This window comes from Coloeus monedula, assembly GCF_965178545.1.
Source record: "Coloeus monedula genome assembly, chromosome: 2".
NCBI classification, from domain to species: Eukaryota; Metazoa; Chordata; class Aves; order Passeriformes; family Corvidae; genus Coloeus; species Coloeus monedula.
In genome coordinates, this window is record NC_138782.1 from 59,171,928 (window position 1) to 59,198,649 (window position 26,722).

At 36.9% G+C, this 26,722-nt stretch overlaps 2 protein-coding genes across 4 annotated transcripts; one reads left to right on the plus strand and one right to left on the minus strand.

Annotated features, from left to right (window-relative positions):
* Positions 1–26,157, plus strand: TFB1M (transcription factor B1, mitochondrial). 3 transcript variants are annotated; one of them, XM_082303177.1, is made up of 8 exons: positions 1–19; positions 730–887; positions 2,401–2,552; positions 6,077–6,185; positions 7,926–8,077; positions 12,361–12,480; positions 23,317–23,444; positions 25,889–26,157. In XM_082303177.1, the coding sequence occupies exons 2-8, from the start codon at positions 755–757 to the stop codon at positions 26,148–26,150; spliced, it is 1,056 nt and encodes a 351-aa protein (XP_082159303.1). In that variant the 5' UTR covers positions 1–19; positions 730–754; the 3' UTR covers positions 26,151–26,157. The 3 variants fall into 3 exon arrangements, with proteins under 3 accessions (XP_082159303.1, XP_082159302.1, XP_082159301.1); XM_082303176.1 differs by lacking the exon at positions 1–19 and adding an exon at positions 20–91; XM_082303175.1 differs by lacking the exon at positions 1–19 and adding an exon at positions 99–372.
* Positions 16,614–17,273, minus strand: CLDN20 (claudin 20; the record flags this gene model as incomplete). The annotated part of the gene is made up of 1 exon (XM_082303178.1): positions 16,614–17,273. The coding sequence occupies one exon, from the start codon at positions 17,271–17,273 to the stop codon at positions 16,614–16,616; it is 660 nt and encodes a 219-aa protein (XP_082159304.1).
* Positions 26,158–26,722: the final 565 nt, after the last annotated feature.

The following is a 26,722-nucleotide window of genomic DNA, read 5'->3' on the forward strand; positions in this document are numbered from 1 at the left end:
CGGCCCCGCGCACAGCCAGGTAAGGCGCCGGGACAGCCGCATGCGCAGCGCAGCGCCCCTTTCTCTTCCGGGTTGGCGCCCGCTGCTCCCCGTAAGGACGCGCCGCGCTGCCCGGGCACCGCTCCGAGGGCCCCTTTCCGCTGGGAGAGGCGCGGAGAGAAAGCGCGTGCGGCGGCGGGGCGCCCCCGGTCTGGCCCGGCCCGGTGCGGGCGGCGGCGCCCCGCGATGCCCCGCCCGGCCGCTGCGCTGGGACTGCCCCGCTGCGCTGACGGCCTGTGCGCCTGCGCGCTCGGGGACGCTGCCGCGAACACGCGCGGGGAGGGGTGTGGGCAGGCTGAGCGTGGAACTCTCCCAGCTTTTCTTAGGGCCACGGTAATTAAATACATTCTGCCTTTACGTGGTGCCGTGAAGTCATCCTCCTTACTGATTCTTTTCTAAAGTAATGGAAGGTTGACATTGAGTAATTGTGAGAGGGCTTACCTGAGGCTTTGGCAGAGCTGCAAAATGAGACTTGCCCAAATGCCCCGAATTCGTGCCGAGCATAAGCACTGCATCCCGAAGTCAGAATTGCGATGCATGGAGTTTAGTCTTCCTGTAGTCCTCCTCTAATGATTTGTAAATCACCTCTTGGTTTGTAAGCTTAGTAACGTTTTCGATATTAATTATAATTTATTGTAAGTGTATAATTTTTTATACTTAATTAGAATAATCTTTTCGGTGTCTCTCTAGGAGGAAGGAGTGAGAGTTTTGTCTTATGGCTGCGCCAGGAAAGGTGGCAGCTTTCCGTCTGCCTCCCCTGCCAACTATTGGAGAAATTATTAAACTCTTTCGCCTTAAAGCACTGAAACAACTTTCCCAGAACTTTCTACTGGATTTGCGATTGACAGGTTAAATATTTTATTATAATATTTTTAGCTAATATAGAACACGTATCCCAGTTTTGTCAAAATCCAGAGTATAGCTAAGGAGGCGACATTTGCATAATAGCATTTGTCAGACTATAAAATGGCAGCTCAGTGGTAAACCTTTATAATAGAGGTCTCTTTTTAAAGTAGTTCTAGGTTTGACAAATTGCTCTTACTTACTCCTCAAAAATAGGTTTCTTTATAAATTGAAGGGCAATTTTTTGGATAGAAACTATATTCCTGTATAAAATATGGGTTGACTAAAATGCAAAAATCTAAACCAAAGTAGTACTTTTACCATTTGGATACTATTTTGGTTTATAAATTGGACTTAAAAATTAGCATTTTTTTCAAATTACTCTGTGTCATATGAAGTATTTAATACATTGAGAGGTTTAGAGTTTGCTATGTGCTGTAGTTACGAGAGTCATTTGTCTCAGTTTATCAGAAGGGCTGTAGCTTTTTTGAACCAGTTGCATTGTTCTGAACAATTCAGTTTTTTCCAGCTTCATGTCAGCAGTGGGTGACAAAGCTGGCACTGTTCTGTCAGTCAGGGGTGGGTGTCCTTGCTGGCTGACTTTTGCATTAACAAGTGCAGTACAGCTTCATGTAGCTAATGATTTGGTTATGCTTGAAGATTCAGTCTGATAAAGATTCAGAACATGAAACTCAGTTCCACTTTCTGAACAACCAGATGCTTACCCCAGAATAAAAATGTCTGCATGCCTTTTGTAAAACTTTACAAGTCGACAGGTATTTTGGATGTTTTTTATTTTTATTGCATACATAAGAGATCATGGAGTGAGCAGCATAATTTCTATCAGTATCTTCTCTCCATGCTTCCTAAGGATCCCTTTGTTTCATTAGCTACATTTTCTAGTCCCTAATCTGTCTTCTTTCATGTCTATATTACTTTCTAATGTTGTATGGTTTAACTTACATATGGGTATTCCTTCCTCGCTCTTTCAGCTGCCTTGTTTTCTAGAGCTACCAGTTGCCTGTGTTCCAGCTCTTCATTTAGTCCAGTTTCTCCCTCATAAAATTGCTCTGTACATAATAGAATCTTGATAGTGCTTCACTGTATCATCCTTACTTTTTAAATTGCTTTGAAATACACGTACTGTAGTGAAATACCTTTATAAGGACAAGTAGTGAGACCTTAGGGTGTCGAACACAAGTGCTTGCTTGCAGCACAGTAGTACTACTAGTGTACAAGATGAGGAGTGATACTCTCTTTTTATTTGTTTCTGTAATGAGCACAATAAATACCAAAGACATAAAACTAAAATTAGGTTTTTTTCAAATAGCTCAGTATATCTTGTAGTATGAAACAAATCTGAATTCTATGCAGTCTAGCGGGTGTGAGGATTTCACTGGGATGTGTCACTGTTTATGTCTGTTCTGAGATGCTTGTGTAACAGTAAACAATGAGGTTATCTTAGTGAGCTGGATCTCCTGGAAAATAAAGGCTTAGTATGTTCTTTGTGTCTTGCAGACAAGATCGTGAAACAGGCTGGCGAGCTGAAAAATGCCCATGTTTGTGAAGTGGGCCCTGGGCCAGGAGGAATTACCAGATCCATTCTCAGTGCTGGTGTTGAACAACTCCTTTTAATTGAAAAAGATGCTCGATTTATTCCAGGATTGCAGGTACCAACTGGAGAAAAATTTGTGTACATGTAACCACAGCACTGAATAAGAACATTTTGAGAACTTAGAGAGATTCCAAGTGTGTTGTTGGGATCTCGGCGCTGACAATGAGTTGATTCTGTGGCAGAAACCAGAGCTGTAATTTGCTTGCAGATAAAGATACACAGTATCGCAACTCATTGTTCCTGCTTTCTCATAGACCCTCTAGGGACCTGATCCTGCAATGGAATTACTGCCAAGGCTTGTCAGGGTTTGTTTCTAAGATATTTCAGGTGTATTTCACCATGATGGTGAAATCATAACTTGAAGGCAGAATGCAATGTCCTTTTATATGGTCTTTCATTTTAATCCTAGTAATTATGCTTTATTAAATTGAGAAGGTGTATCTCCAGTTAATAGAGTTCAATGTGGGTTAACATCCAGATAGAGAAGAATAAAGCAAGCATCTATTTTACATTTTCAAAAAAACACTCTTAAGCTTTTCTTTGTTTCTTTTAAAGTTGGTATAAGTTCACGAGTCATTGTGGCATTTTCAAATGCTATCTACTTGTGTTGCTGGATGTTTATGGAGTTTGGCTGTATAAATCCAACAAGAAAAACAGAGTCCAAAAATCTTAAAATTTGACTGTGTTCTTATGTCTCTGCCATCTCAGAGCAATTGAAAGGGCTTTCCTTAAATTGCACTGTGTCTTTTTCAGTAAATCAGCAGCAAAAATGAATAGGTAGTTCACTTGAGAACTGCCACCATCTCTTTATATGATAAAAAAAATGTAAGGTATGAATGAACATGCTCATATGCTTAAAGTTGAATGTGCATGTAATTATGTAATGGCTTAGCCATTAATAACGTATAATATGCCATCTTCATTGTATGAAATGTGAAACTTTCATGTTTTCACTTGAGTGGGGGAACTCAGCATTTTTGGTTTAGATTTTAAGAACTGGTTTGGGACCGGACAAAATTTGAGATTAAATTACACTTATTTTAGTAAAGAGAGCTTTTTAAATACTTGGAGGTTTTTTCTGATCTTCCAAAAGCATCTACTGCAACAGATTTATCTGAATAAAAGTATACTTTTTGGCATCTAGAATGAGCTTTTGGTGTGTAATTATCTTTACTGTTCAAGTGACGTTAGTCATTATTTTTAACTGCCAGTCTCCTCACAGTAGAAATGAATGTCTGAATGAGGTTAGTGAACATAGAGGTGGTATAATTCAGTAATAGTGGATGTGAATGAGCAAGAAATATGTTGCATCCATTAGTATTAAATGTGGTATTGCTTTTTTCCTATACAAATAAGAAGATATGTAACAGTGTATCTTTCATTTCTGATAATGTGGGTTGTAATAATTTTTCTGGTTTTCCAAACAAACTATCAAAACTCATGCTCATAAAAGGGTTGAGATTTGAATAAGGGAAAATGTCAGAGATTAAAATAACAATTGGGGACTATTACTTAAAATTATGTCTGTTAGATACTTTTAAAATTGCTGCTGTAAAGCATACAGTATTTTTCATTAACTGTTTTTCAAGCTGTGGTCTCTCACAAAACTGAAGTTTTGAGTTTTTACTGCAAAACTGAAATACAGTGAAGAACGTATGTGTACAGAGTTAAAGTTTACACAAGCTGAGAGTCTGCCAGTTCTCCTCAGTCTTTAAGAATCACAACCTCCCTATGCCATATGCCCTAATAGTTTTTAGGCTGGAAAGACTGATGAGGAGAGAAAGGGAGCGAGAGAATGTATTGAATATAAAATTATTCCAGGAACACCATTTCGTGCTTTAAACTATTCCCCTTGTGCTTCCTTTGTGCCCTTTTGGTTGTGTGTGAAGAATGAGAGTATCTGTATGATGGAACACTCTTGGCTGACGTCCTTGCTGCACAGCAGCTCCTGGAGCTGTGTTAGCTGAACACATTTTCCCTTCAAATGGAAAAAGCTTCACTGGGTTTCCAAGTCTTTATTTCAAATTATAAATACAAGGCTATGATTTTGTGGTCACAACTTAAATGCAATTCTCAATTATGTAGAGTGTATTACTCAGCAACCCCTCAGCAACTCCTCTTGATAAGAAAACTGTTATTAACAAACGACACTATTTTCTTACTTTATTGATCTAACATTTTCTTTCATCCTGTTATTTATAACAGCTTCAAAGAAAGATTTGACAAACCATGGCGGATTTTGTATGTCATATAATTGCTAGTGTAATGCTGAAAAGTCCATTAAGTGGTTTGGAGTTGAGGTTAGTTTTATTTTTTCTGTTTGGAAATAATTACACTTAAAACATGCAGGAACACTTAGTTTTTTGTTAAGCTTTTATTGCTCTACATAAAATTTTGCTATTTTGATAATAAAAAACTCCAAACTTTTACTCAAAAAATTTCATGACAACATTTTGTGAGCAGTATGAGAAAGCAGTATTTTCCTTTGGCTCAGAGAATGGTGAAAGTTGTTTGTGCCCCTGAGCATCTAAACATCATTCAGGTTGAAGATGGGACTACCAATGGTGAGCAGTTTATTTGTGCAATTAGCCACTGGCACTTAACTGTTAATGGATTTGGATTTCTATGCAAAAGCAAAATTGTTCTTTAAGCCATTTCTCCTTATTCTCTTATAGGATCAATAAATATCCCCAAATATTTTCACCTTTGAAAATGTTACCACTGCTTTTGAATTGTGCTGTTTGTGCATAATTTCATAGCATAGGAGAAAAGATTAGTACGACACTAAAAAAGCTTAACTGAGTTTCATAATGGGAACTGACACCAGAAATAAAAGAATTGTCTGCCAAACTATAACCAGTGCTGAATTTCCATATCAGCCTTTATTAAATACTAGATAAGCTGTGCAGTTGGGCTGCAGAAGCTGACAACGGAGATGATTTTGTAATGTCTAGAAGGATAGAAATTAGTGAGATCTTACCTACTGCTAGGTACTCACTCCCTCTTTTCAGTGGATTCCTTGTTTTTTAAGGGTACAAGTGTAGACTACTACAGGGAATATTAAGAGAATCTCTTCCACATTTTTCATGTAAAAGCAGAAATTAATATTTCTACAGCCTTGTATCACATATGGCTGAAATTGGATAATAGGCCGTAAAGCTGTGGGGGAAACAGAATAAACAACATGAGCCCTTGTTTCCATAGGTAATTGATCTAAAAACCTTTTCGAAACCTTGCTTGCATTATTATTAAATCAGGTGAGGTCCTGCTAGTGACCTGGGGCTTGTTAATTGTTGTTGTTGTTGAAGAGACTCTTACCAGCCTTTTCAAGTTCAAACTCTCTATTAAGAATTCTACATCTGTGAATAGTTAAGTGTTTACAGAATCATACATTAACCTATTTCTAGTGTTTGCTTTTTGAAAGTAAATACTTTCTAATAGTGTTCTCAGTTTTAATTCCTACTGTGCTTTGTTGTATATTGAAGGTAAATATATAGCAATGGTTTCATTCCTGCTGTGGCTGAAACTGGAAATCAGTTTGGTTAACACTGTGGATTCTGCTTGCTTGCTTACAAACAGATGCTATCTGAAGCAGCTCCAGGCAAAGTGCGCATCGTTCATGGAGATATCCTGACCTATAAGATGGAGAAAGCTTTTCCAAAGCACTTAAAAAAGGACTGGGAGGATGGTTAGTATTTGCACTTGATTTATTTCATTTTTTAGTGCTTCTGAGTTAGTCTTAAGTAGTGATGAAATTGAAGCTCATTCAGTGCAAGTGTTATTCTCTTCTGGTACATGTTGAAGATAAAGGGAGAACTTTTTTTTTTTCCCAGAAGGAAACAAAGAACTGTCTTCCTTTTCTAAGACAAAACAGTGGAATTTGTGTGACATTGACCTTAGTTAACAGTGAGGAGCTTTGCAGTTATTAACCTTAGAGTTTCTTGACTGTACAAATAGCTGGACAGCATAAAAGGAGGCCAAATGGTGTACTTCTTGGCTTCTTCCTCCTTTTGAAGAAGTCAGAAATCACCACTGTTGTTGTTCCTCTGAAGAAATTTCTGTAACTTGCTTTGAAACTTTTGTAAAACTTGCCCTCAAAAATTTAGGTTTCTCATTGCTTTGCTTTCAGCAGGATATCTTTGGCAAAAATAGAATCTAATCAGTATTGAGGTTTTTTTGCCTTTTTTTTTTTAAAGTCTGAGGTTGCAATAGGATGCTATTTCCTATTGCAACGCTTTAAAATATGTAATAGTATTAGATAAATCAGAGATGACCTCCCAGTCCCCTTTTCCAAATTTATTAATTTAAGATAAAGTCACTGTTTGCAGTGCCTGAAGAGCAGTAAAGTGCTTTCCGATTTAGGACATAAAAGACCATGGCACATCATGTTTATCTTGAAAAATTGTATATTGTATTTTTCTCATTGCAAAAGGTAAGTGCTTCACAGAACAAACTATGAACAAATGTATTTGTGACAGTGTAATGCAGTTTTAAAAATTTACCTTTCTTGAAGATAGTCACTATTGGGTTTTGAGCTGACCAGTTAGAGGTAAGATACATTTCTTCTGTGTTATTGCCATATGAAAATCTGAAAGGCTGATGGGTTTCAAAAACCACAGTCTCTGATAAATGTGTAATATCACAGACTAGAAATATCACAGACTAAAAAGTGCATAATAGGTAAAGTGTGCCAGAAAAACAACTTGAATTTGGTATTGTCATCGCTTATTCATGTTATTAAATATGGTAGTATCTAAGAAACAGCACACTGGCTTTTGGGTTTTGTCCATTTCTGTTTCACTCCTGCCTAGATATAAGGGTCCCTGCTCCCTGTGAAATCCCTGTGTTGTGTTGTACAACACACACAGATACTGATATGATCCATAACTGAAAACCAGGCATCACTTCTTATGGCTAAGTCTTGTACTTTAATACCTTTTGATTTCAGAGGTCTCTATACAGAAGGAGAACTCGGTCCAGTGTGACATAGGTGGTTGTTCTGAGGGTTGTTAGGACTCAGTTAAATGCCCCTGGGAGGATGTGTTGGACAGAAGTATGTGTGTGACTATTTACTCTGTACCTAATAGTCGTAGTTTGACATTACAGGAACGCTGTTGTAGTTTTGCCCTGCTAGAGTAGCTCAGCTGGAATTTACTCATCAGCTGAAAATCATCTGAAAGCTAATGATTTATTCAAATGTAAATGGGAACCAAACCTAACCACTTTTTTCCTAATAAATACTGAGAATAGTAGCACAGTGTAAGGTGAGTATAAATGGACAGGCATCATTTTGGTGTGGCATGATAAAAACTGTTCTCATATTTTAAGTCTAGGCTGATAGGCCTGTGTTTTTATTGTGTTTTATTTCTTCGCAAAATCTTGGATAAAACTTTTTGACAGTTGTTTTTCTTCTTCTTAATGTTAACAGAACCACCAGATATACATATCATTGGAAATCTGCCCTTCAGTGTTTCAACTCCTCTAATCATCAAATGGCTTGAGAGCGTTTCGAAAAGGGATGGACCTTTTACTTACGGCAGGACACAGATGACACTGACTTTTCAAAAGGAAGTTGGGGAGGTAAAATTTTAGCATTTTTCCAAAAATTGTACAGATGCTAAATTGAACAAAAAATTGTTTATACACAATCTTTTATTCAAAACTACAAACCCAGTCTTAGCTGGCTTTGAAAAGAGAGGAAAGGGTTGGGTCAATTTTTAGTTTGTGTGGCTGTAAATTATGAATTTTGATGAGTTAATTTTCTACTCTGATCCTTTGACAAGCACATAATTTTTTAAAACGTCTTATGGAGGGTTATATTTCCTTGAGGTACTCTATCCTTTTCTGAAGTCTGATTTCTTTAACATGAATAGATTGCACAGCGCTCTTCGGTTTTTAAATATGTTTATTCTCTCACAGTCATTTGTGCAACATGCCATCAGTCTGTTTCTCCTTAGCTTTCATTCATCTCAAGAAATACACTTATATTTATTTTCTTAATCCTCTTTATTAAAAATAATTTTTTTAAGAAACACCTTCCTTGAAATAAGAAAAAATGGAAGGTTAGCATTATTTCCAGTTGTGATTAAACACTTAAAACACAGGGGGTGTTTGTCGAGACCATGGAAACTGGCATTGGCTTTCTTGAATGAGACTTGATACCAGAATTATTAATGTATTGCTGCCGTTCTTGTGTGTGTAGAAGATCTTAATTGACTTCTGTCACCACAAGTCCAAGAGCAAATTGATATTTTACTTTATATTAATAGTTTCTTAAAGAACGCCAAACTGATCTGCAGTGTAGTAGTGGTAATGCCAGATCAGTTGATACTCAGTTGGCTTACTCCATGGTGCTTTCAGACTTAAGAGTTTATTTCTGTTGCCATTGCATGAAACATGTAACACCATAGAGAATGGAAGGCTTTTTGCTTTGCAGTTATGGAAGCAGTCTGGCTTTTTTACAAGCATCTCACTTGCTTTTATAAACAAAAAAAGGAGTTGCACATCAGCCTGAAAATGGAATTTCCATCTTATGGCTCCACTGTTTGTAAATACTGTGTTTTCTTTGTGCAGCTTCAATGTGTATGTTGTTTTAATTTTAAGCCTTCAAAGTAAAAATTCGAATAGGAAAATTCTGATTTTTTTTTTCTTTTCTGTGAAAATTAGTAGTAAGTATATATGCAAGTGGAATGTCTGCTGTTGTCTTTTGGGTCAAAGAAAACCATATTGTGCTGTCATTGCTCTAGCCTTGCAATCAAGACTGAAGAAGTATTTCCAGTATGTGGCTCTAGAGAACACCAGGGACAAACATTTGGTATGAAATAAACCAGATTTCTTAGTTCAGTTCCGGGCTCATTTGGTTTCAGGCATTAAAGAATCCACATCTGTTTCCCAGAAGGTCTTCATGCCATGTGAGATTAGGCCTTGTTGCAAAACATGGCTAATGGACTGTGATGTGAGAGGCAGAGTGATGGTGGGTAAGATACATAGTTATGTTACAGCAGTGAAAAATTTCACCTATCACTGTATGGGAGCACTCTGGGCTTTCTGTAGCTGTACCCAGCTGCACACATCATTGGTGACATGCAGATTATAGTTCTTCTGCACCCAGCATAGCTCAATTAGGTGCAAAATACCATGCACACTTCATTTCTTCTACTTAAAACACTGCTAAGTTAGAAACACTAGGAAATGGAATGTGTTGTTTACAGTCATGCAATGAATCAGTGTTAGTTGTTGAGTTTGCATTCTGAGATCTCTTGGTTCTTGTTCAACACAATTTAAACACAGGTCTTCCTCTAAAGACAAAATTGTTCATGGTTTCTGGTTTGCATTTCCATTATTGATTTGATACCATGAAAAGAAATTGTTTTGAAGATACTATTTTGTTTTATGATTAGGAGAAAGAACAGTACTTAGGTTCTGTGTCTTTTCTCCTGACCCTCTGGAGTTGCTTAAGGTAACCATTGTAAATAGGTGTATACAGGCTTATTAAGTATTGGGAAAGAGAGAACAGTGTAATGCAGATAATAGTGAGTTGCTGCTGATATTTTATATATCTCTGAATTTATGGTCTTGATAGGGAAATGTCTTATACTCAAAAATTTGGTGTCGTCCCTGGGTATTTCTAAGCTAAGAGTCTAAATATCAAAGAAAGTCTGTGTGGATGTTATAAGCCCAGCAAAAACATAAGATGTGTCTTGGAATGGAGTGATGTGCTTTATAATTAGTTAGGATAACTTGATGTGAACAGTAAGAAAGTGAAGCAATGTGCTCTCTTCTTTATGGTCAGACTTCATTTTGCCAGTATAATAGGGAAGTAAATACATTTGCCTTTCTTGCTGGTTGTATTTTCCTGGTTTTCTGTTTCGTAGCACAGCAATGTTGGTGTGAGTTAGGTCACTACGCATCTACTACTGGCAGCCCACTCTGTTCTGATACGATTTAAGTAAAGTGCTTAAAGCTGATGAGAACCAGCAGTTATTTTATATGCTGAATCTGAGGCCTGTTAAGGATGATAAGGCCAAATATCCACAGCAGTAAAAATAGCACTTCTGAGTGTCAAACAGATAATTTTTTTTTTCTCTGTAGTCTAAATTTTTAAATTGTTACTCACTTTGTGGGTAAGAACTTTTGCCTTGTCCCAAATTCCTCAATGCTTCATCTCAAATCTGTCACCTAGGCCAGGTTCTTCCAGCCCACTCACTCTAAAATCGATCCTCTAGCAGGGCCTGTTGCTACAGAGCAAGGAGTAATGGTTTTAAACCAAAAGAGGGTAGATTTAGATATAAGGAAGAAATTTTTTACAGTGAGGGTGGTGAAACACTGCAGCAGGTTGCCAAGAGACTTGGTGGATGCTCATCCCTGGAAACCTTCAAGATCAGACAGGGCAGGTCTCTGAGCAACCTGACCTAGCTGCAGATGTCCGTGCCCATGGCAGGGGGTTTGACTGGCTGGTCTGTATGGGGTGCCATACACAGGTATTTTCCTGCTGCTGTAGTTGAAGTGGTTTAAGATGGTACTATCCAGATGTTAAGTTATCCCTTCTGTAACTGAGAAGCAGGAACTTACTGACTGAGACTTGCTAGATGGTTTCTGGGAGAAGTAAAGATAGGTTTGTTTGAATTGGCATTGGAAGTGTTGCTCCTAGTGTTGCCATTAGGTCAGTTTCATTTTTACTGCAGTGGTGAAGGAAGTGCATGTCTGATTGCATTTGTTAGACTTTGCAGTCTGGGTTTTTTCAGAGAATAATAATTTCCTCTGAAACAACAATGAAGGTAGCTCTCAATGCTGGTGTAGGCAGAAAGAGTCACTGAGCATTCTTTCCAAAAAGTGGTTGGAAAGTATTTATTTGCTCCATGCTGACCTGCCTTTTGAAAGAGTTGTTTGAAAAAATGTGAAACTTTGGCAACAGGTTTAGCTTTTATTTTTCAGGGATAGGTTTAATAAGCATGTCAGCATTTCATGAATAGGCTTTTCATATGAAACTACATGATGTACAAATATTACCAGATATGCAAATTGGGGGTTAATTTTTATTTTTTATTGAAGCAGTGGTAAATACGAACAGGAATCATCAAAATTCTGGTTTTGCATAAGTTAGTGAAATGAGTTCTATAATTTGAGACTGGTTTTACAAGATGCTTTATATGTTTAAATTTTGTTTGTGCAAGCAAAACACAATAAAGTGTGTTTCTTGCCAGGTCACAAAAGTGTAGGAAACCTCTATCCAGGCTAGTATTTTGTAAAGAATTCTTGAGAAAATCAGAGAATACTTAAATTGAGTTTTAAGTATTAAATGCTCTCACTGTTAGACATTCTAATTTTATGTAAAGTAGATCCAGCTTCCTTGCAAATATTGTAAGTGTAGAGCAGTTAATTATGAAGAGCTTTTGGTTTCTAGCTGATCTTGGGTTTATGGAGCTTTGTTTCATCTTGAAGAAAAAAAGTGGTAATATTTTATACAGAAACAGTGGAAGGAAAGGATTGTGAGAGTACTGTCAGCTGGTGTTAGGTTTGTTTTGAATCCTGCAGTCAGAATAGTTTTAGTTTTCTCTTGTATCCCTACAAAATTCTTTTGACACTCATTTAGTTCTGCAGAATTTCTGGGAGTTCCTTTTCATGTGCATTTGATTGCAGGACTGAGGTTGTAAATCAGCATGGTATGAAATGAAATGGTATGAAGTGCTGCTATATTGGAGAAGAAAATTTTAGATTAACTGGGCATACAATTTGATATGAGTTTTTAATGATTAACTGGTGATGTTTTTTTAAATTTGATTATACTGAAAACCAAGCTTTGATATAAGTGATCACTTTGTCAATTCAATATGATTGATGTACATGTTTTGATTTTCCCATAGAGACTTACAGCTAATCCAGGAAGTAACCAACGTAGCAGACTGTCCATCATGGCTCAGCATCTCTGCACTGTGGAAAACTGTTTCATAATTCCAGGTCAAGCCTTTGTTCCAAAGCCAGAGGTAGGTTTTCCTGTATTTATTTGTGGGTTTTTCCTGTATATATTTGTGGTTTTTGTTAATTTGTCAATCAAGCAACATATTTTATTTTGACTAAGGAATGTCAGTGTCTGCTCTATTTGCACATCTCCATATTACAAAGTAGAGTGATGTGAAATTCCTGTAAATGAAGCATGCTTACTCTAAGAAAGTGCTTTTTCTTTTTTGTGTTCCTGAGAACTTGGCTTTGACCTTCAAACCTATCTGCAAGTTTAGCATACTTCTTTGGGTGTTCTGGAGAGGGAGATTAGGATTTAATGACAGGATAGTCTGCTAGGATTGGAGTATTTTTGGAAAGCCTGCTATTTTACAGTTTACATTTATAAACAGTTTGGGAATTGTGCCTTAAGAATTTGATGGGTCTTTTAAAAGACTGTGATAAGAAAAGCTTTTCATTTGTCACCTTTGTCAAACATCTCTAATTTTACCATGTCTATAATCTGTATGTTTCACCCCAGTCATCTTTAGCATATTTTATTCCCTCCTATTTGCTACAGCACTTTGTCACCTATATCCCACTGATTGTTTAAAAAAGTAACAGTCTTTGCTCCCTCTTATATGTTCTTGAGTGAGTAGAGAACAATCTCTTTGTTGTCCTTTTATCTACTGCCCCTGATTTTTATTAATAGCCATTATGATTACGGGAATAAAAAATGAAAAAGTTAATCAGTATTTTGGACAAGAAGACTTTTTATTTTGGTTTGTACTTTTTTGTAAAAATTTGTGCCTGACTTTAAGTAAGGTCTGTGTCCCTGAATGCGTGTGCAAATCATAGGATCGCAGATAGATTTGGGTTGGCAGGAAGATCATCTGGTGCCATTTCCATGCAATGAGCAGGAACATCTTCAACTAGATCAGCTTGCTCAGAGCTCTGTCCAGTCTGATCTTGAACGTTTCCAGGGATGGAGCATCCACCATCTCTCTGTTAGTGTTTTACCAGCCTCATTGTAAAAAACTTCTTCTTTATATCTAATTTAAATCAATCCTCTTGGAGTTTAAAACCATTATCCCTTGTCCTATCAAACTGCTGTTCTGTTTCAGAAATGAACTTGCAGCTTCTGAAAGTCCCTCTTAAACTGGTTGGTTCAGCTCCTCAATACATCTCCCTTCCCATTTATCAGAATCTCCCTCTTGGTCCTTTTTACTTTTCTGGCATATCTCTTGAGAACCTGTGGAAGGTTATTTTCTTGTTTATCTCTATGAATATTAAGGCCTCTATATGGGCATATTTTGATGATAATTTAAAATTCTGTTAGTAGTTTTTGAGCAAGTAACTGTTCAAACATGTTAAATTACTAGTTGTGACAGCAATCTGTTCTGAAAAAAAACGACAATGCTTAAGAAATCCTATTTTTTGCTTTGAGGTTTTGGCCTAGGGTTTTTTTCCCTGTTTCCTAGCTGAATGGAAAATAATTTCAGGATGCCATCTCACTGTCAAGCGTGTGAAATAATTTTAAGTAAGGCTAAAATTCCAGTTTTATGGTGGTGATTTCTCAGTGGTGGGTACAATTTGAGTACTAATAGAGCTAGTATAGTCAGAAGTCTAGTCCAGACTGTGTCCCAGAATTGGGAAGCTTATAACTGATATTTCCATTTTCCTGTACTGAAAAGGCCATAGTTGACCAAGAGTGAGATAACACACAGAGTTGTGACAAATATCTTGGTATAAGCATGTCCTAGAGTCAGTTGGTGCTCTGTTGAATAAAAAAAGCAGTACAACTAAAGGCAGGAGTATTTTTATTTAATGCATTTTTTGGAATTAAAAAAAGTATTGCTTATATTGCATAAGCAGAAAGTACAATTTTTTCACCCAGAGCTGGCACCTGTTTTCTGTATATTTTGTTTCCTTTGAACTCCTGTTGTAGACTGATCTTCTGTTTTGTCCTTGTTCTTTTAGCTGTAGACTGACATGGTTTGATATGTTACTGTTTCTCATAGAATCTGTTTACTTGAAGAGCTCTTGCAGTGTACTGTGAATGAAATGGCTCAGTGCTTGATTTTTGTTTCATAGCTATACAAAGTACAGGTAACTTTTTAAAAAGTTTCAGGAAAAAGAATTTGCAGCATATGTAACCAATGAGCATTTTGGTTTGCTCATGGTATGCCATTATTACCTTTTTCTTACGCTCTCCTGTAAAAATGCCTCTTGGTTATAATTTTTGCAAACAGATTTATTTCCCATACATGGCAGTGATCATGGCTTAGTGTCATGTCAAACCCCTTTCTAAAGGTGGAGATGCAAGTTTGTGAGAAGGAGTTGTTTACTTCATTTGCTCAATGTATGAATATTATTTCGACATTTCTATGAGTGTTGAGACGTGAAAGACTCTTGGTTAATGGAATGGTGCTGCACAACATTGTGTCTAGGAAAAAAGAAACCAGCTTTTTGGTCATTGTGAAGTCTCTGCAATACCCAGTAACTGCTGATAGTTGCATTAGTATAGTACAAAACAAGCTGCTTGATGAAAACATAGGAAACTCAAAAGAGCTGTGTAACAGTAGAATAAAAGCAAGATGTAATGCTATTCTGTGTGTGAAGAATGAAGACTCTCTATGAATAAAGACTCCTTACATATTAAGTGCATAAAGCAGTCCACTTTCCCAAATGCTGTAACAGATTTTTTTTTTTTTTCCAACACACTAAACATGTAATGTTTGGGCTCTTTCACAGTGTTTTAGCAAATTTCAGACTAGTACCATGGGAAATGAAAGTTGTGTATAAATATGCAGAATAAATGGCAGTTGATTTTATTGAAAGGCTCATCCAGCATTATATTCCTAAATTTAAAGGCCTGTATCATACCCCTTTTCATTCACTGATTTGGTTCTCATTTAGACAGGTATTTAGGTAGAATACTTTGCCAATGACCAATACAAAACAAAATCTGCGTGGTGAAAAAAAAGGTTAAAGGATTTAAGGTAATTATTCAAAATAAGGCAGTTAAAAAAATAAAGAAGCTGTCTCTTTATCACTATTGTATAGTAGATTTTACAGTAATAGAATACCTGGGAGTGGGCCTGAAACAGACCCTAGAAGAATAACTAACAGGAATTAAAAGGTTCTTTCAGAAGGTCAGAAATATAGAAGACAGTAAGTGGTTGCTGTGTTGTTTGAGCTGTTCATAGCTACTTTTAGCAAGTGTAAGCTAGAATGTTTGCAGATGTTTCTTGAACACAGATAATTTAGTTTCTATCCTGTTTGTTACAGTTTGCAGGTGTTTTCACAGTTATGGTTACATTTCTCTTGTTGTACTGCTCCTCATATCTAGCATTTACTGTGTAGTGATAGATTAGTAGCAGTTGGTGAATGTCCAGCACGCTTTCCTTTAACAATAATAAATGAAACCCTCAGCAGGTGGCAGTTTGGGGCAGGAGAGCTGTGTTTGGAAAGAGCTGAATGGTGCTGCTGATCCTTCAGCCTGATATGCAGAGTATACAGTGCAGCTAAGGTTTGGAGCCTTGAGCTTTTGTTGTGGATTTGTTTTGGTTGGTTGATTTTTTTTGTGTATGTATTTTTTGCTTTGTGGTTTGGTTTTTTTTTTACAAAATCTAGTCACCAAGGCAATTTAGAATTGAAAATGAAAGGCAGATATGTCTGCTTTTTAAAAACCTTTGAATTGCACTTCTTGGACAAATAGTTTTTGGGTTTTTTACCTTGCATCATAATTAAAATCAAGATAAAAATGTAAAATACACTCTAAATGTTACATGTTATTGAAAGTCTTATTCACTAAACAGAAAGCAGTTAGTTTTTAGTCATCTTTGCTGTAACAAGACATCAATACATCAATTGTACAGTTCGTTATGTTTTTAAAATAGTTCCTTTTTCTTCAAGAAATGTTACTTGGGAAGTCAGGAAGAAGGGTTTGAAAAATCTACAGAATAAAGTACTCTTGTAGCAGACAAGTGTCTTTTCCTACATTTTTCCTTTTCATGGATGCCCCTATAAATTAAATGCCTTACATGAATATAACTTCAACCCAGATATAGGAAAAGTTAAGTGCTATGTTACACATTCTTTAAAATAATCAAACTACACTTAACACCCCCCCCCCCCTTGAATGGATAGAAATACTTCAATGGATAGAAATAACTACTTATACATAGTCCTTCAGGTTGTAACCTGCATTGCTCTCCTGCTCTGTGGATGGGAAATGGTGCTGCTTTGGAGGGTAAGTCCATGCTCCGTGCTGCCTTTTGAAACAGGAAGAGCAGAAGATCACACCTGCGATAAGCAGAAACCCTGCTGAGATGAATCCTGTATAAACTGCTCCTCCTGGTTCGTGTTTACTACTCTCTGGAATGGTCTGGTCCAGAAAATTTGAAATAATTTCTCTTGTGTACCAGCATGTTGGTACTAATCCAAAGATTCCTGCAAGAATGAAGCAGACCCCTCCAGCAAAACAGGCATGATTTTTGCTGTCAGTGTCCCCTCCCAATTTTGTGCATTTCATTCCGACCGTAGTGATGCAGATTCCAAAGGCTGACAGGATACAGGACAGTACCATGGTGGTCCGTGCAGCCTGGATGTAGACAGGGAGAGAGAGAATGGAGTATTTCAGGGTACAGCTGAACATCCCAGTGCTGTACCACGTGCAGTCCATCCAAAGTCCTTGCATCTGTGTTATAGCTGTTATGATATTTGAGCCAACGTCTGCATTCACCTTCCAGTGTGGTAGCAGGGTGGCTGCGATATCTCCAAAAACACCAAACAAAGCCAGAATAAAAGCAAAGAACTGCAGGCTTGCTGATGCCATGATGGTTATCTTCTGTCACCTTTTGTCTGCGTTTTCTCTCCTGGAAATGAGTAACTGGGAGCTTCGTAGCCAAGCTGTGGCCGCCTGTGTAACAGGGAGGAAAGAGGGGGAGGAGAAGTACAGGGGGGAAAGGAAAAGAAATCAGCAAACAAAAAAAGCTTGCGTTTAAAAGTAGAGCTATCTGAATGAATATCTGAATATGACCCTGCAGCAGCTGAGCTGCTGTATGCAAGGTACTTGAACAGAAATGATGGCAAATGGACAGTGCTTTAGAACTGCTTGTAAAATGGAGCTGCTGCCCTTTCGTACATGATTGCAAGCCATCAAGCAAAACTTTTTACTGCAGTCGGTTTTGGTAATAGCACACAGATCGCAGGCTTATTAGATAAATATATATTGTAAATGGAACACTAGAAACTTGCAGATTAGAAGTCATTGTGGTAGGAAAACACTGTGGTAGAAAATATATTGTACTCTTCAAGTACCATGTTTAAGTGTGTTGATAGCTGTAGCCAGCTCCTGTTGACTATTTTATAACAATGGGTGCTGTTATACCATCTTTTATTTAAAGTATGATTAAAGGTAACCCCTTATTTCTGATTCTTAAATATTACCTGTTCATCTTATTAATAAGTGTTATAAAATATCTTGGGTTTGGAGGAGAATAAAATGAAATTTACTTTTTGCAGTATTTTCACATTAGTCACATATGACTTTTCTAAATCAATATTTTATTTTATTTTATTTTTATTAAAACTTAACCAATTTTTTATTTTCAGTGATTTCAGTTCCTTGACTTAGAGCAGTAGATTTAGCAAGTCATAAGAGTGAGTATGATCTGCTTCTGTCTCTAAAACAATGTTTTTAATACTGGTATGAAACAGCTCATTTGTGGAAGTGCCTTTTTTTAATCAGTCACCTGTCTGAAATAATTTGCAAAGTTGCCATGAAGTGGCAGTTTAAAAAAAATCATTAAAAAGCTCCTTGCTATTCTTTTACAAAAAGTCCAGTTTCATTTGACAGATGAGAACATTTTAGGCAGTATGACATCTGTGCAGCTGGAATGACAGAACTGTTGCTGTTGCATCAGCTGGACTATTGGGATTGCAGATGTAGAACAGGGGTTTGAAACCTCTGAGAGGAGGAATAGAAAGTGGTACCCTGCCTTGCCTTTTGCGTGTGGCTTTGTCTTTTATCAGGGTTAGACAAAGGGCAGACTTCTGTCTTAGAAAGCATGATCCAGACTTTCTATCTAAATATGAACAATGATATTAAAATTGGTCTTCAGCATTAGAACTTTTTTTGAAAAGCCATAAAAGTAAGCAATAAAATTGAAATAAGTGGAATACAAAATATCTGTGGCATTGTACTCTTGTTTCAGTTCATTATACATAAGACAACAAAGTTTTGATGGATATGTATTCTATCAGTCTTTAGTGGTATTTCTGAACTAATTAATATATTTATCCTCTATAGTACTGTTATCCTCTATAATATGTAGCATAATTCTCTATATTCTCTATATCATTTGTTTATACTCTAATCTTTTTATGTTGTATTTATTTCGGGTAATTGTTCAAGGATGTGCTAATTCTGTCCAGCATATGTATACTAAAAATGCTTAAAGTTAAGGTGAGAATATTAACAGCTACTCATTCTTAAAATCTTACTTCAAAGACCTGCCTATTTCCAAATCCCTTCAGTTTGTTCAGGCTGGGAAGAGATGTTCTGGCAAATACATATCATTTACTGCACAGTCCCATGGGCAAGATGGCTTAACTTCCTTTTACAGAAGGAACTGACAGGTCTGGATAGCTCAAAACTCATTCAAAAAAAACTCATTCATATTCTCATTCCTATTCTGAAACAGCTAATTAGTACCCTGAATCAGCCTTTTTCACTGCTTCCTTTTTAAAATGTCAGTATCCACAAACATGCATAGAACACTGCAAATGGTAGCCATACACTTAATGGGATGAACCAAGTTAAAGGCACGATAAATTCAAGTATAAGCATTACAATTGTAATTAAAAATACAGTTATGTTTCATTCCTGTTTGTGTAGGACTTACTGCTGGATGTGAGGTCTGAGATGTTTTCTTCACTGTAGATATCCTGGAAAATGCAGTTTCTCTTGAATGGAAGTATCCCTTCTCATATAAAACTGCATTGGCATGTATTAACAAAATTTCTTGGAATGTTGTTTTTTTTCTGTTCTCCACAGCAAGTGCATTACTGCTGTTTGTTCTCTCTCTTAGTTCCATCTACCCGAGAATAAAGGAGTACTTTGTTTAATGAGTTTTGTTTGAAAAACACTCAGTAAGGGAAAGCAGAGAGATTATGGAATGAAACAGACGGAGGCCCTTAGTCCTAAATACATAATGATACCCAGGTTCTGTGATGGAAAGTGTGAGCAGTGATTAAATGGAGTAAAATCTTGAGAATCCAGAAACTGTAGACTTAGGGACTGGGGGGGAATAATTTAATTTGCACTGAGAGCCAGAGAGTTTTGTTGCTTGTCAGTTGTTGGGTTTTTTTGTCACAGATAATCTTACTAAGAGTTTAAATTTCCTAGAAAAGAACTGTGCAATTTATTTTAATTTGTAATTGTAACAGCAGGACGCTTCTATTCGACTGCAGGCTTTGCTTATCTGTTCCTGATAGCTTTAGCTTTCCATAGGTTATCCTATAACTTTTTACCTTTATATGAGGCTATCGAAAAGAATAAGGGAATAAAGCCACTCAGTAAGGCTTCTGTGGTAAATGCAGCACATTGGAGAAGTGGCCTCAACAAGTTGGTGTGGGAAAACAAGAAGCTGGGAGAAAGGTCTTGTCATTGCAGCAGTGATATACCCATAGGTTCTGTAGCTGACTTCTGGTCTCTTGTGGTTCTGTTTGTGAGCCTGGTGTGAATGGAGTTACTGCAGAGCTGTTCTTACACAGAAATTATTTCTGTTAGTGCAGGGGCATAGTTACTTTCTGCTGGAAGTAAACTCTCATTGGAACAAGATTGCTATGAGATGCACATATCTGGTGTTAGACCTAACGTTTGTTTGTAGGAGACAAACTATTCAGTAGATAAAATGCTACTTAACACTTGGATTGTGAAAGTGCTGGCTTAGAACTATCTCAGTAGGATTTCAAGCAGTCTGTTTTAATGAAGTTGTAATATGTTCTGCTTAGGTTTCAGTTCCCTATGGGTAAATTACAGCTTGAGGAAAGGTTATGTGGGTTTGCTCTTAATACAGCCCTTTTGCAAGGTACACGTACTGCCCATTATGAGACCTTCATTGTCAACAATTAGTAAAAATTGTCTCATTTAAGCTTACTCTGATTTAAGAGTGTTGATTTCATTAGCAAGGCTGCAGACTTGTGTGAATTAAATTGTACTCTGTTGTGTTCCTCCTGCCCTACCAGAACATAAACCTTCATTGTACAGATATACTAAAACAGTAAGGGGTGAATAATTACTGTACTATTGACAGTTTGGGGTGTATCAGTTGAATAATTTTCATATTCATTATTTTGTAAGACTTGAGTGTTATTTTGTAAATATGTCTAACACACTTGGTGGGGTGAAAAGTGTTACTAGTAAAATTACCATGAAATCAACTTGTGTATTTTAAGTGCTCTTGTGTTCTCCATTGGCTTTCATAATTCTACTCTCTATTTGATGCATATTAAAAGATATGGGGAAAATAGCATGTACAGTTTTAAAGGAGTGGCCAATTACAAATGAAAAGCTTTCCCCTGTATCTGTTGCTATAGTAACCAAGCAGCTTTCCCGGGGTCCAAAGAAAACAGCATCTGTAATGGAACTGAGGAGTGTTGTGTTTTGTTTCAGAAGCAGAAGTTACTGCCCACTGGCCTTGAGATTGCAAATTGAGCTGTTTAGCTCTGAAGCTGTACACTGCATCTAGATTTTGTTGTCTTTTCCTTCAGAAATTGTTGTTAAAGATGCAGCTTGAACTCCCAAAGAGCCCTCATTTCTCACTTAGGAAAATTTCTGCAAAATTGAGGTGACTTGGTGATGCCACATGGACAATACCTTGTTTTATTTCCTGACCAAAATATGGATAAACATATGCATGTGCCCTTAGTATTTCTGTACAAGGAGCTGATTGGACATGAGAATTACGTATTTGCTCTGTTCAAAAAGATTAACTTTTCTTATACTCAGTGTGAACACAAGTTTTTTCTATATCCCTGTGGTCTTCCTGGCAGGAGCAACCTGTGGCAAAGGCAGAAGCTCTGAATGCTTGAAAAATTAAAAATGTGGTTTGGGAAATAACTTCTGTGTGTTTCACTGCGGTTTCCATGTGTCACGTTTTTTTGTCACCTGATTTTTAATTAAGTTCTTGTGCTTCACATTTTAGTAATTTTAAGGGGGTTTTTCTGTCATATTTTTAACTCTAGCTTTCAGAGAAGGTGGACAGCTAGAAAAAAACACTCCAGTAATACATACTTGGGATCAGTAGTGCTAACACTGGAAAGTTGCTGTGGGCTTTTTTTTTCATCAGCACCATTAATTGGTGTTTTCTTTCCTTTCTCTAGCCAGTATGTTTGCTCAGCTTTGTAAGTTCTGTCTACGTGAAAAACTTATGTTGTTTGGATTTTACAATTCGTTTGAAATACAGTAATTTGTGTTGTAGAAGCATTTGTACTTGATAGATTACTTGACAGCTGAGCTGTTCCCACGGAAAGAACAAAATGGATAGATGGTACCTTTGTGTCAGAATTTGTCCACATCAGAGGTTGCTGTGAGCAGTTTTGGTTGAAGCAGTAGAAAAAACTTTCTTTTTTGAAGTACTCTCATGCTCTGGGTTATCATGAACAATTGGTACACTGAGAGTGTGCTTCAAGCAGCAGCTGTTCTTTGGTCTGATTGTGTCTCTTATTTCTGTCAGAACTAGCACATGTGATGATAATTCATATTCTGTGAGTGCCAATATTGACTGTCAGATATTTTTTAAAAATTCAGTGATTGCCTATCATATTAGCAGACACTTTTTAATAAGAGACTAAATATTTTTTAAAATCTGGCACTTAGAAATTTTTAATCATTCAGTACCAGTACTTGTACACATTGTACAAATTTTCAATGTGCTTCTCCACAGAAATTTTTCCTTTTTCTTGTTAATATCTAGTTTGGAAGATGAACTGCTTTATATATTGTTGTGCAGAATGGGAGTTTAAATCCAGCTCGTAATTTTTAATACAGAAGTCTGAATTCAGGAAGTTTTCTATATAATACAATGTCTCTATAATTGCATGACATATACACATACATATAAAAACCATAAAATGTGAACGTATTGTTTCATTCTCTTTTCAGACACAGGGCAAGTGACTGTTCTGTGAACGAGTCTGTTTTGAGAACTATAAAAGAATATATACAAGCTTATCTCTGTGGAATCATTCAAACATAATTTTGGATGAACTGTGTAACACAGTGCAAACACAGAGTTGTGTGGTCACTTAAACTGAGTGCACTTATTTCTACCTACGATTCCTTTAAATAGACTAGAAATCTTAATACATTGAAAGGCAATTCCTTGGCTTACAGTTTAGAAAAGCCCTGGAGCAACAGAAAACATACAGGGAATGGGTTTGATTTCTAATTATAATACCAATTTTCTGCAGCTGTCCTTCAGCCTGTATATCAAATATTGTCTAATTTCTGTATTATGTCAGAATTGTCTTGTGGAAGGATCTGAAGACAGAAGTGCTAATTACTTTACAGATTACATGGAAGTTGCTCTAAACGGACAAAGTGCCATGGGGGTAAAAAGTACCGAGTACTAATGGCATGTGAACTAATTGGAAATATGTAGATAACTAAGACTAAAAATCTGTAGGGTCCTGAAAGCTAAGGCAAATTTTTACATTCCATACCATGACATTAGTCAATGCACAGCCGGGTTACCTGCTGCTGTAATGCCTTCCTATATTGTGCCTGTTTGCTGATGTCTAGCCAGGTAACTTAGAAGTAATGTGTCTCAGAGGAAGATGTCTACTCAAGTTTATCTCTCTTTTCCATATAGGTGGATGTGAGTGTGGTGCATTTTACTCCATTGGTGCAACCAAAGATACAGCAGCCATTTGAGCTGGTAGAAAAAGTGGTTCGAAGTGTTTTTCAGTTTAGAAGAAAATACTGCTTCCGTGGAATTGAGTAAGTATTTTCAATGAAAAACTCCCAAGTAATGTTTTTGTGAATGCATCAGCTACTAAATCAGTTAGCTATTCATTTGATTTTATTCTTCCCATTTTGAATTTTTCATCATAGTTCATCAGATCTTTCCATTTCAGAATGGTTTCTGGACACAAAAGGATGGGATTAATATCTAATGTAATTATGAAATAATTATTTGTGCATTTTTGTTAGTGCAGTTGAAGTTGTTAAAATCACTAGGATAAAGTGGTCATCTTTTCAATAGATTGTCTGTCTCAGAAATGAAAAATACCCAGCCCAACCCCAAGCACTACAGAATGATTGAGTTAAAAACCAAAAGTATCAAAATCCAGAACCAAAGATGGCAGTGTGAGGAGATTTTGGTGGAAGTGTGAGAAGAACATCATCTGTAACAAATTTGACTTATTTGGGGATAATGTCAAAAGGTCAAATTTTTGTTTCTGTGCTTGCCCTTTTATAGAGTTCTTACTGGCTCTTTAAAAATCCCCATCTCTTACTGAGGGAATTTATTAGCTTATCTGATGTGAGAAACCTGAAGTCTCTTCTTCAAGGATCCTGTTAAAACTCCAGCACTGCCACGTGTCTGACTTACTATGGGCAACCCCCAGCTGCAGCACAGTAGAAGGTGTGACAGAGATGCTGTTGGGATGAGAGGCATCTCCTGAAGCCTGGGGTCCCTGAATGTTGCTGGGCATAGTTTTGGCCCTGATGCAGTCTAGAATTAGGGTGGATACCACCTTACTGTACTACAAGCCTTCATTGTCACTGTTTTAAAGGTGAACAAAGAACTTTGCATGTAGTTTTGGTTTGTTGGGGTTTTTCTCCTTGAGGCCATCAGTGCCATTGATGTGTGGGATGCAGACATTGGATCTAAAATGAGTAAAGATTTCTCTCTGTTAAAGTTTGAGTATGCATTTGGAAATGTTTAGAAAATGAAGTATCCAAACTCTAGACTGGCTTGTTTTTGACTTACAGGGTGGTGGTGGTTTTCTTTTTTCTTTCCTTTTTTTCTTTTGTGAAGGAATGGTTCCAGTTGACAATGTAAGCAGAAGGCATGTGCGATCAGAATTATCTATGTTACGTACAATATTTTTACCAAAGTTTAAAAAAAACCCTCCCAACTCCTGTGTAATCTCAAATTGCTAATAACTGCTTTACATTCTTTTGAGGCAAGGAGGGGGAATCTGAACTTTTGGACGTCACGTATTCCCCTAGCAGCTTATCATACTTTAGCCCTAGTGTGCAGCTAAGAAACAAAATCCTCTTATTCTTTAGCTGACCTGAAAAAAATAGCAAATTTTGGTGTATAATAAAGCTGTTAAGTTTGTTATAAGGTTATCTGTCACACAGACTGTATAAAAACAAGGCAATAGAATAATTTTATATTTGTATGAATTCTGGGATTTGAGATGTGAAATATAAGATGGAGCTATGAAGTCCATATTACAGTTTGAGTTGTGGTTCATGGACATTGATAAGATGGTTCACAGTCTGTAAAAAAAAAGGTAATAAAAATAGTTTTTGCTCCAGGTATGTTTTTTTAACTATCGAATCAAAGGAAAGAGGGGTATCAAAATAAAAATTGATCCATTTTAACCTTGCTGACCTAGATGCTGAACTAATGGGAACATTTTGTCAAAGGCCTGAAGTAGCACATACTTCAAAATGGGTTTCCCAGAAGTTTCATTTTTCACTTGTAATTTTAAACCCCTTCTTAACTTCGTGTTCTATCCACCCAACGAAACTATCACTTACTTACACAAAGCCATACTATTCATTAAAATTTGGGGAACTTCTGAGAGAAAGGTGCTAATGCATCTGGCCCTAGAGTAAATGTACTGATATGCCTATCTATGAACAGCAATAGAGCTGAAAACAAAATCTAGGACTCCTGCCACATTCTCCCACATTCTAAATATTAAAATGTGAATGGCAATTAAATACTCCTTTCCTGCTTCTTGGCTTTTTTTTGACATTAGAATGAGAGTATTAATGACAAGTGATAACTGTCATTCCCATTGGAATGAAACAGTCTGAAAGAAAGTCATATGGTTTGGATCTGATCTGTTTTGTGCAGTTTAATCTGTTGTTACTTTCTAAATATGAGGCTAATTCTAAGAAGGCTCTGTGCTTGTATCCACACCCAAAGCTCTTTTTAATGTTAGCAAACATGAACATAGATGTGTTTAGTCTATAATGTAGGTATGTGCTTTCCTATGGTGTCATAATTTGTATTTGCAGAAAAAGGACCCTTATATGTTTCCATTGCTCAGATAATGAGCTATATTAGGAGTGCCAGAGCTAAAATAGTGACATAATTAATATAGGTTTACTATTAAGTAAATTCCATGTTACTCTTAAGGGAAATGTAATTGTCTGTCAGAATTGTTGACATTTGTTTATCTTCACCCCTTATCTTTTAGGACCTTGTTTCCTGAAAATGGACGCTTGAAAAGAACAGAACAGCTGATGATGACAGCAAATGTTGATCCAACTCTGCGTCCTTTTCAGCTCTCCATGTCACAGTTTAGAAACCTGTGCAATGCATACAGGAAAATGTGTGATGAAGACCCAAGCCTTTTTGTGTTCAACTACAGAGAAGAACTAAGGCAAAAGAAGATGACAGAAACTTTACTTGGAAGTACTGGTCAGCCTGAACAGACTGAAGAGCAAAATCAGCTGTAACAGCACAAGTCTGATTTTTTTTTTATGAGTTTTAACTCCTTGATCTACAGGTGTTGACTCAGTAAAAGAAGGCTTATATGTTCCTACATCTGTGCAGATATGAAAGACCTACTTTAGGGAAAGCGGTAGAGAGGGCATCTCTCTCTATTCCGTTCAGCTGCAGACAAAAGGGAAAAGACAGTCCAGGTTCTTTTTACTTCAGGGAAATGGCTAGAACACATACCAAGAAACAAAGTATGTTGTGAGACAGGTCGTTAAGTTGCAATACTTCTGACGTAATTGAATTTTGTATGAATGGAAGTGCTTTACTGAAATGGAAGAAAAATACTTTTCAGACTTCAGCGTATAAGATGATATTTGGGGTTTTGTGCTTTTTTATCCTGGAACATCCTACTGTGCAGAGAAATTTAAAAAACAGTAGCCAAGACTCTTATAAATACACTCAAGTGACTGGCTTACAGGAGGATAAAGTGCACCAATTGCCTCAAGGTCTGTTAATACTCTTCTCATTTATGCAGAAGCAAAGAATTTGGGATTTAAAGCTCCAACTACAGAAAAGCAGCACAATAAAA

Bases quoted from the DNA above. Each gene is read 5' to 3' on its own strand.
- TFB1M (XM_082303177.1), top strand. From the start codon at position 755: ATGGCTGCGCCAGGAAAGGTGGCAGCTTTCCGTCTGCCTCCCCTGCCA. The intron at 12,481-23,316 runs GTAGGTTTTCCT...TTTTCCATATAG, and splicing joins CCTTTGTTCCAAAGCCAGAG to GTGGATGTGAGTGTGGTGCA. The intron at 23,445-25,888 runs GTAAGTATTTTC...CTTATCTTTTAG, and splicing joins TACTGCTTCCGTGGAATTGA to GACCTTGTTTCCTGAAAATG.